At 33.6% G+C, this 10,805-nt stretch overlaps 1 protein-coding gene across 1 annotated transcript; it reads left to right on the top strand.

Moving 5' to 3' along the window:
* The first annotated feature begins 268 nt into the window (after window positions 1–268).
* nemp1 (nuclear envelope integral membrane protein 1) lies at window positions 269–9,578 on the top strand. The gene is made up of 9 exons (XM_056449294.1): window positions 269–389; window positions 859–980; window positions 1,069–1,288; window positions 3,690–3,762; window positions 4,227–4,320; window positions 4,420–4,534; window positions 7,164–7,389; window positions 7,475–7,642; window positions 8,957–9,578. The coding sequence occupies exons 1-9, from the start codon at window positions 284–286 to the stop codon at window positions 9,168–9,170; spliced, it is 1,338 nt and encodes a 445-aa protein (XP_056305269.1). The 5' UTR covers window positions 269–283; the 3' UTR covers window positions 9,171–9,578.
* Window positions 9,579–10,805: the final 1,227 nt, after the last annotated feature.

Below are 10,805 nucleotides of genomic sequence, written 5' to 3'. Positions count from 1 at the left end.
AAAAACACTGGCATGTTGCAATGTCGAGATTTAGCAAACACTTTCAGAAAAAATTTAATTAGAGACCATTATTTAACAAACATTAAGTACGTATTCATTATTTAAAGGTGACTTTTTCGCAAATAAAAAATAAGTAATGCACTTATTATTCTGCAAAACAAGAGAAAGAATGAGGAAAAAATAAGACGCGACGGTTCCTCCTGTACTGCAGGCGACACTGTTCCACACGCAAGTCTCGTCGGTTACACGTCACTCGACCGTCGAAGAAACGCGAGAAGACATCATGGCGGGATTCATGAAATACAAAAGTGTCTCAACAATCGAAACTGTCAGATTGAAACTTATCCTGACTGCTGTGTTATTTTTACTTCATGTTTCTCAAACGTCAGGTAAGCAATAGTTACATATGCTATAATGTATAATATTGTAGTATTTACCGTTTTGAAATTATTTAGGACTTTAATAAGCTAAATGTTGTTAGCTTACTGAAGATAGTACTATGTGTAACGTTAAGTAAATCAAACTTGTCTTAACAGTAACGTTATTTTTAAAAGGCCGTTTTTTATCTTTCTTTGTCAATATGTATGGTTTAAATCTTTATTTGGTATTTTAATACAACCTTTTCTGAACACAGTAGATTATTCTAGAAAACTTTCATGCTTTCCTTGCGAATACAGTATTAGTTCATAACCCATTGTTTATGTCGTCATTTATATTTAAATATGAAAATAGATAGATAGATAGATAGATAGATAGATAGATAGATAGATAGATAGATAGATAGATAGATAGATGTGTGTATTTCTAATATTGTGTATACGTACATGTATATTCACTTTCATTTTCATATTTGTGCAGGTGCCAGCCGTCCCATCATAGAAATTAAAGATGGACAAGAAATCAAAGTACAAGCTGCGCAACATTTTTGCTACAATAACACCATCATACCAGGATGGAGGGAAACATGGACTAGAATACAGGTAAGGCATTCAAACTATTTAAAATCCATGTGGTTATTAATGTTTACATCAAAACTGATGGAGCCCTTCCCTCTTATTTGATTGACAGGTGAGAGTGTGGAGCACTACAAAGCTGAAAGTGACAGTGGTCAATGATGAGCAAGACCTAAAGGAGCTCGAGCACTTCAGCATCTGGAAACTCGTGCAGTATTTCGTTCGGGAACAGACCAATGAGACCACCATAAGTGTCAGTCTATTTAACAACAAGACCTGCTTCAGAGTGGACCCTTCAGACAGCCGTACTCTCTATACAGTACAACCCAGCCGACGTGAGTTGAAAAGAGTGACAAAAAGTCCAAATGGATGGGCAAGCTCATTCGTGTTGGTCATTTTGATTACATGTCAGGAGACATACAGTGCTCAACATATATAAGTACACCCCTCCCAAATCTGTCTTTTGAATTCATATTTTAATAGGAAGCTATACAATATTATATTTGTGCATGTACATTAGATTAGTCAGTACTGAAGCCAAATCTGGAGCTTATCTAACAAAATAACTTACAATAACAGTCCAAAAACTACTAGAGCCAAATTTATATGTTATAGAAAATAATAAATACAATTTAAAAATGAGGAAAAATCAAGAGAAGAAAAAATTTGACAAATTTATTAGAAATTTTGTAGGTTTTAAGTTTTTTGCAATATTTTGCTTGAATTTAATTGTATTATCTTTCAGTTTCTAAATATGTTTGGTGACTAAAAATTCATTTTAATAAATATATCTGTTTATCAAATCTTTTTCGTTTAAATGCACCAAAAAACATTGCCTATATTCACTGAGAAATGGATAAAAATATATTTTTTTTAAATTGAGGTGTACTCAATTATGCTGAGCACTGTATATAAGGGAGAATTCACTCAAAAATAAACATTTGCTCTTAATTTACTCACCCTTTGGCCATCCATGATGAAGCAGACTTTAAGTCTTTAAATCATGGTCCTCATCAAATACAAGTCACTAGCTACCCGTATTTTAAACTGCAAAAAATAAACAACATATACAGGCTACACAAAATTAATAGCTGTTTTTAATACTATTACAGGGTTCAATACCAAAGATTTTTTCTACTGGCCCGATCACGGCCCTGCACGCACTGCTTGACGTGAATGAGATGAACTGAGTTAATGATAATAACTGAGCAATTCCATGCAAATATCAACCTTGCCATGAAAAAAAAATTTAAGTTAAAAAAAGTTTTTTGTGTAAGCAAGTATATTACAGTACTTTATAAACCCTCAAAAATGTCTCTGTCAATGTTTAAAAATCAAAATTGTGTTAAAAAATGTAAAACATAAAACAATTTTGCCTCGTAGAGTCCATGAAGACTATAGAATGGAGTTGATAATATTGTAAATAATGTTTGTCAGATTATTTACTTCAGAAAACCTCTAAATGTCCCTTATAACCCATAAGTATCATTTTTATTTGTCTTTATGTGTTTTTTTTTTGTTTTTAAATCAAAATGCTAGAAGCTGTTGACTTGCATTTTATCAAGCATCGATGAGCACAGTTTTAGCTACAAATCTTGTTGTTATTTTCTATGTCAATATAGTTAGGAACTATACTCTCATTCAGGCGTTATAATCAAGGAACTTTGCTGTACCATAGCTGCAGCAAGTGCAATGGTATTATGTAATAGGCATGGGACGATAACCGGTTTCAAGGTTTACCTTTGTTTCAGCTTGGAAAAGTCAAGGTATTAAAACACCAAAATGTTTTGTTCTACCGTTTCTAAGGTATATGTAAGGTTTTTTAATGTGTTGTAAGTAAATCTGTGTTTTTGAAGCTAATGAAGATAGAAGTCAATGGTTTATTTTAATTATGTAGCCTGACACGTTTACTGTTCCAAAATATTACAAATATTTTCTTAAACGTAATATATTGTGCTAAATGGGGAAAAAAGTTGTTGTTTTTTACTAAGACATTTATAAAGAAATTATTTTACAGCAGTAATCACAATACCATGAAACCATGATATTTTTATCCAATGTTATCACACCGTCAGAAACTTATAGGCCCATGCCTATTACATTGCGCTATTTATGTCATTTATTCATTTATTTGGGACTGTGTACATTAACATGGCTGCAAATGCATCGGTATTAGCCAAAAGTCTTTTTCATTTGTTGCCCCTAGGCAGATGATAAAATTGTCTCCCTAAAATCAATACAAAAAAATATACAGTGAACAAAGCAATTATATAAGAGCCCTAAAATGGACTGATAAATAGAGTGCATATAGACAAAGCAAACTATAATACCAGCATTTTATAAAAGAGACAAGAGATGTTAAAACATATTTAAACATGCGGTTCGTCAAGAAGGTAGACACTAGTGCCTAATTACCTATCAATAGTATGTCAGCAAAGTTCCTTGATTATTACAACAGAATGAGAGTAAAGCTCCTAGCCATATTGACCTAGAAAATAACATCTCATTTTCATCCGTTTTGGTACACTTTGTAAACCCCAAAATGACAGCTGAATGGATTAAAAAATGGTAAAAGCCAACTTTTGAACTTCAGTGGACTTGAAAATGAACCTATCCAAAAAAAGATGAGTGTTCCTTGCAAATTTTCAGTTTTGTGTTGTCTTTTCCTTTCATGCTCTGATATGTTCAGTGAAGTGTTCTTGGTTTGCAGACTGACATTGTTTTTTTCTGCTGTAGATTTTGACATCTACCTGTTTTTGGTTTTTCTGGCTGGAGTGTTGCTGTTCTTTTACGCAGATGTTCTCAGCAGGTAATTTACAGTAATACTCGAACAGGAATCAAAATTAATGCTCTTTTTGGCAGATTCTGCTCTTCTTCTTACTGAGTATATTATGTACAATTTAGGTTGTTATATGACACATTAATACTCATTTATTGAAAGGGGAAAAAACCTATTTGTGACTTGTGTATGTAAATATGACAAAACCTATTTTAATAGAATGTGTGTTTTAAAACAATGTCAGAGAACATTTTAATTCTAAAAGATTGTATATGACTCTTTTCGTTGATGTTGCTATTTGTATGTTGTTGTTTTGTTTTGTAAAATTAATGTTTATTAAAAAACTGATATGATTATTTGTTATAAATTGTATATTTAGTACAGGTTTTGCCATGAGTATAGCCAATGTTGCTGATATGGCATTAAAACATAAATAAATATGACACATTATTTGTATAACTCTCTGTGCTCACCTGTTTCGACTTGTCTTGTAGAAGTCAAGTGTTCCACTACTCCGCTGGCATGAGCACTGGTATGATTGCCTCCCTCCTCATCCTCATCTTTATCGTTTACAGATTTTTACCCAAGGTAGGAGAAATTTCTTCACTGTGTACTAAACATCACTATCGTTATCATATTGTTAATAATCTCCTTACCTTTCAACATCCTTATTTCCTTGGCCTGTAGAAAAGCCCATTCTATATGCTGGTGGTTGGTGGCTGGTCGTTTTCGCTCTACATCATCCAGCTGGTGTTTAGGAATCTCCAAGTTATTCTTACAGATCACTGGCATCTGGCTATCGGTAAGAGAACACTGTCAAAATATTGTGCTGTGTTTTCTGAAATTTCATCTTGGGGAAGGTAATAGAAAGATTTGTCAATTCAAATAAAAAATAGATTTAAAGGGCATACTTCATAATAATAGTTCACCCAGAAATCAAAATTGTTATTAATTAATTACTCATCCTCATGTTGTTCCAATTGCCTGAAAGTTTTCTGTATGATAAATTTATTTGACTAATTTCCATGTATTTTTTTCTACATGTATACTTTAAAAGGAAACCCAAAGTTAATGTTATAAATGTATGTGCTTCTTGATAAAATCACATGCTCAACTGTAGTTTTCAATCAGTTGAATGGTTGGAATGTGCCATTTGCAGCAATTTGCTGACAAAGTATTGAGTATATGATTCTACCAAACTAGCTGTTTAGACCAATAATTAAGGACAATGCTTTATTATCTGTTTGTTTGCCTGTATAAAAACTGGCCTTGCAGGACTGCCCTTTGAGCAACCAGAATGGAACCTTTTGTGTTTCTTCTGTATTGTTTCCTTGCAGCAAGAACATTAAAGGGCACCTATTTTACCTCTTACCTCTAACTACAGCACAAGTAAGATGTAAGATAAGATTTTGGTGTCTTCAGAATGTGTCTGTAAAGTTTCAGCTCAAAATACTCATCAGATTATTTATTTTAGCCTCCAGAATCTGTCCATTTTAGTGTCTGAGGACTATGTAGCTATTTTTGTGGCCTGTGGCTTTAAATCCAAATGAGCTGCTTCTCCCTGCCCACCGCTCCAAAGTCCATGACTGCTTCTCATGCACTACGTCAGATAAACTCAGTCACTGATAGAGACAGACATGGATGAAGCTGAAATAAGGTCACTAGTCAAAAATAGTTTATATGATGTATTTGTGGTGGAGTTTATTCAAGTCTTTGTGAAATGATGAGTCACCAGTACACACACACACACACACACACACACACACATAAATTTATGCGTTTACTGAAACCATGTGGCTGTGGTGATTATAGCGGTTATTACGTAGCAATTTTACTGCCTTTATTACAAACATTTTTAGTAGCTTAACATTTTTAACAGTTTTAATCTTATGAAATTAATTATTGAGGTGCAGCTGATCACAGAGAGTTGTAACATGTTTTAATCCCAGTTTCTTTGCGAAAAATGTTCTGTGGACATGTTATTATGGAGACATAGCGCCTGTCAAACAATTCGGTGAGTGGGGAAAACTGCACTCCTACGTCATGTTGCGATGGACCTCACTGGGATTTGGATCCTATTTTAACGTCAGGAAATTAAAAAAAGAGACCTGTTGGGTTTATATTACTCGGATATCACAGTGGACACACTATACTTAAACATAGTTCTGTCCAAACAAGTTACAAAAGTTGATTTTCATCATAAGTGCCCTTTAAATCTTTAAAAATGAATCTTCCAGGGTCTTGGAATCATTTTTGACCTTGATATTCGTTAATCTTCAAAACACAAATTAAGATATTTTAGATGAAATCCGAGAGCTCTCTCATCCTCCATTGATGGCAGTGGTCTAGAGACATTGTCAAAATCCAGAAAACATTGTCAAAACATTCCATGTGACTTCAGGGGTTCAACTGTAATCATATGAAGCTCCACGAACACATTTGTGCACCAAAAAAAGCTGTAAAAATGACTTTGTTCACCAGTGTCTTCTCTTCCTTGTCAGGTCATGACTTGCATTACAGGACTTGACATTTACATTTTAATCTGTTTTTTGTCATTGTTTTTTTATGTAAAGCCTAATGAGGGACGATGGCTGCAAATTAGCTTCATGCACTATGCCCTATGTACACTGCATCGGTTGTTTTTGTATAACAATGTCAAGTGTATTGTCCCTGTTAAATAAACAAATAAATAAATGAAATAAAATCAGGGTTTAATTCAGGCAGCTTGACATAGCCATTAGAGTCAGCAGGTAAGTGTCATATTGCCCCTATTAAATGTGCACCCTAATCTAAAATAAATCTGTAGTAAATGTGCACCCTAATCTAAAATTCTTATAGTATTCGTAAGTTAGGTTTTTTTAAAATGGCTCTTATGTCTAGTGTTGTGTTTGTATTTATGATTAATTTATGTAGCACCGTTGTCCTGCGACACACGACATTTCATTTCTTTGTATGTCCACACATCCATAGGAATGACAGTAAAGCTCAACTTGACTTGACTAATCCAATATGAAAAACACTGGCAAACAAAGTCATTTTGGCTAAAGGTTTTCTTAGATTCATATGATTATAGTTGAACCAAAGAAGTCACATGGAATGATTTTACAGCGATTTCGGTCCGTTTTCTGAACATCTCAGGACCGGTGCTGTCTATAGAGGATGAGGGAGCTCTCATATTTAATCTGAAATACTACAATTTGTATTTCGTAAACAAATAAAGGTGTCAGGGGATTGGAACAACTTGAGGATAAGTGATTAATACCAAAGTTAAATTTTTCATTCTTCGATTTGACATTTCTGAGTTTATTGAATGATTTTGTGTAGTTTGATTTCATGTTCTTTCTTCAAAGATTTAGTTAAGACTTGATTACTGTTTATACTAGCTTCTGTAATGCATAAACAGCTGATTGTTTATTATGTTATACATTTAGGTTATGTCCTTGTGGTCGGGTTCATCAGTTTTGCAGTGTGTTATCGATATGGCCCTCTGGTGGAGGAACGAAGTATCAACATCCTGTCCTGGGCGCTGCAAATTTTCGGCCTTCTGCTAGTCTATGCTGGAATTCAGGTCCAACAAGTGGCTTTTGCCATCATGATAGCTGCTTTCTGCTCTAAAAACCTGGAGTACCCTTTTAACACAGCATTCATGCTTTATCAGTGAGTATTTCACTAGGATACATGGTGTTTGAATGCATGTTGAGCAGTTTAGTCACTGTGTTTTTGCTAAATGAATGCTCTGAAGCAAGTTGAAGCCAAAGAAACTGGAGCCACGGCGTCTGCTGACAGAAGAAGAGTTTCAGAGACAGTCAGAGGTGGAGACGCAGAAAGCTCTGGAGGAACTTAGGAAATACTGCGGTAGTCCTGATTTTAACACCTGGAAGACAGTCTCTAGGCTTCAGTCGCCTAAGAGGTAAGACAGAGTATTTTAAAACCATTTGCATTTTGTGGAAATTCAATGTTTTAAATGCTTCAGCTTTGTAGCCTCGAACCATATTCATCCATGCAGAGGAACAATGTACACAAGGAAATCAAATCAGAGCAGATGATTGACAAATTGTTCTTATTATCAGTCATTCTGATCCATGGTCATTTTTTTAGATGTTGTAACAAACGTACAACTATAATCTGCCTATAAGCTGATACTTTTCTCAGTGTTTATACAGAATCTATTTAGAGAAACTTCAAACACATGCAGAGCCCCGAAAGCAGATATGCCCAAAGTAGGGCCTATGGGCCAAAGTTGGCCCATAATAATCTTTAATTTATCCCACCATCCCATCTAAGAAGAAATTAAATGAAGGTTGCGGCAAATGCCTTCAACAGAGATCGTCATTTCTAATTTAATTTAATCTTTTGTTTGTTTGTTTAATTGTTGTGCTACAAAAAGGTCAACAGAAATAAAATGTTTTGATTAAATGTCGTGCATAAATCAGATTTTTAAAAATGTAAATACTGTCACTCAAATATAGAGGACAATACACAAGACATCAACGAGCAAATCAAGTCAAAGACTTAGCATTGAACACCATTGTGTTATAAATGTGTTTGCTTTTAGTGTAAGAAATTCATTATAAAATGTAAAAAAAAAAAAAATAATAATTATTAATAATTATAATTATTAATATGATTGAAGTCTTTTTTTCTATTTATTTTTCAATATTAATAAAATTAGGAAACTACCATAGCAGCTTTAATGTAATAGTTATGTATATTTACCTTCGGCCCACCCTCCTCAATCAAATTTGGTTTATGGCCCTTCATAAGAAAAGGTTTGGGCACCCCTGCCATAAATGTAAAGGAATGGTTAAAAAAGAAAAGAAATAAATTAAATTGGAGGAAGATTTGTATTTTTAAATGCTTTTTGTGTTCACTTACAACAACTTTTGTGATGGAAATATTGAGGTAATAATAATAATAATCTCTAATAATTGAGAACTCAAAAGTTTATCTTGAAACAAAAAAACACTAAGTGAATACAGTAGTTTTGAAGATAAATTAAATATGTTAGGGCAGAAGATAAAACATTTTTGTGGGCAAAAAAAATAAGAAAATGTTAAAGAATTGAAAGTTTTGTGTCCAATGTTGTTGTTTTTTTGTTTGTTTTTTACATTACCATGTCCCATTAGGGGAATTTAAGGTTTGGGAAACTAATTATTAATGTGTTAACATAAAATATATATTTAAAAAAAAAAGAAGGATTTTGATTTCATGCGTTGGCACACAGGTTTGCAGATTTCATTGAGGGTTCTCCACATCTGCTGTCCAACGAGGTGTCAGTTCACATGCAGGAGTACGGCCTGGGAGGATCCTTCTTTGAGGACGAGCTCTTCTCCACTGATGAGGAAGATAAGGAGGAGGAGGAGGACGGCTGGGAAACAGAAGATGATATCAAGCCAGAGGTGACATCTCCACGAATGAACAACACACGGGGGAAATAACTGGAGAACAGTGTTGGAAAATATTTAATTAAGCAGATCTGAGATCTGATCAAGCGTAGCATTTACTGTTCATTGATCCATTCCAAATGGATGGTTTAAAATGAAAATACCCGGGACATTTAGTTTTTCATGACTTATTATTATTTTATTTCTCTTAAATGTTTTTTATTATTTGACTTGCTGTGTGTGGAGGGAACTGTGAAGGCTGCGTCATTACATGGACTGTATTTTAGGTTATGTTTTGTTTTTAAGTTCATATTAAGGCCCAGGCACATGTGTATACCAGTAAAAACAAAAACTGTTGAACAGAAGAGGCACATACGTTACACAGCTGTTTGTGGTTATTTACTGGAGTCGTAAGTTTGGTCAAAGGATTATTTTCTTATGAATAATAAAAGTGGAAATTTATCTACACTCTATATCTTTTTACTTGGCAAACTAGAAAATGTGGTCAAATCTCTCACCAAGTACAGAAATGGTAAAACGTGTATTTGTTGTAACCACTTGGTGGCAGCATAAGCCAAAAGAGGCTTTCTATGGCAACCTACAGTAGATAGTCGGTCATCAGGTGTATTGGGCTGCAGGTACTGGATATCTCGATATAATTTCTTTTCTAGAAAAAGATGTAACATTCTTAGAGATATAAAGATTTTACACTGTAATTAAATTAGTTTTTTTATCAGCTGTAAATGTAATTTCTACACATACCATAGGATTTTGGGTATATATTGGAATTTAAAAAAAATTCTGTGCTTAAAGTCCCCTTTACAGCACCCTGAAATGATTTCATATTTCAAACTGAAGAATCTTAGCAGTTTCTGGAAAATTTATCTATCATCATAGGTGTTTTTTGTTGTTGTTATTAAATTAGACACTTGAATGTCAGCATAAAGGGACATGCTGATTGGGAAAATGTAAAGATATTTTTAAAGCACACATAAATCTGAAGTTTTGGGAATAGTTGGAAGAGGAATGGTAAAGGATATTCTGTCCAAATCGTTAAAAAAAGGTGTGGATTTTTTTAAAGTCTTAACTTGCTAATGCATTTCTGCTACAGCATCATCTAAAGGAAAAAACTGCATGTTATTTCACCTTTTTCTACACCTTTTCACTTAGTTAATTGCATTGCAAAGAGATTACTTTTTTTAAAGATTTGAATTTTGTTTGGTTTAATATTTAACGTCACCTTTTTGAGTGACATTTTGAGCACCCAAATAGTTTTTTTTTCATCATCAGTTAACTGAATTCAGCAACTGTGGTATTATCACCATGTATTAAAATAGCTTTTCAAAATATAAAATTAAGAGGTTAAGTATTTAATTTTAGGGGCAAAACAAAAGGTAAATGAGATTTGGGGTTTATTTTAGTGTCAATAGCAGAGTGCATTTCAACAAAACATGGCGATGCTGCCCTGACATGCAATGTGGTGTTTTATACTTTCACATTAGGTGCATTTGACTTTGGCTGAAGGTACCCAATTGGTAAGATTAGTAGTCAGGGAGGAGTTAAAAAGGGAGACCAAAAATCTGAAATTTTCTGCTTCCCACACTGACGCTTGTTCATTGTTTTCTTGTTTTTTTTTTTTTTTTTTATCATAGATGAAGTATATATATTTTTAAAATAAACTTCTATAAA

This window comes from Danio aesculapii, chromosome 23, assembly GCF_903798145.1.
Source record: "Danio aesculapii chromosome 23, fDanAes4.1, whole genome shotgun sequence".
Classification (NCBI taxonomy): domain Eukaryota; kingdom Metazoa; phylum Chordata; class Actinopteri; order Cypriniformes; family Danionidae; genus Danio; species Danio aesculapii.
The sequence above is the reverse complement of the archived record's forward strand: the minus strand, read 5'-3'. Positions and strand labels throughout refer to the sequence as shown.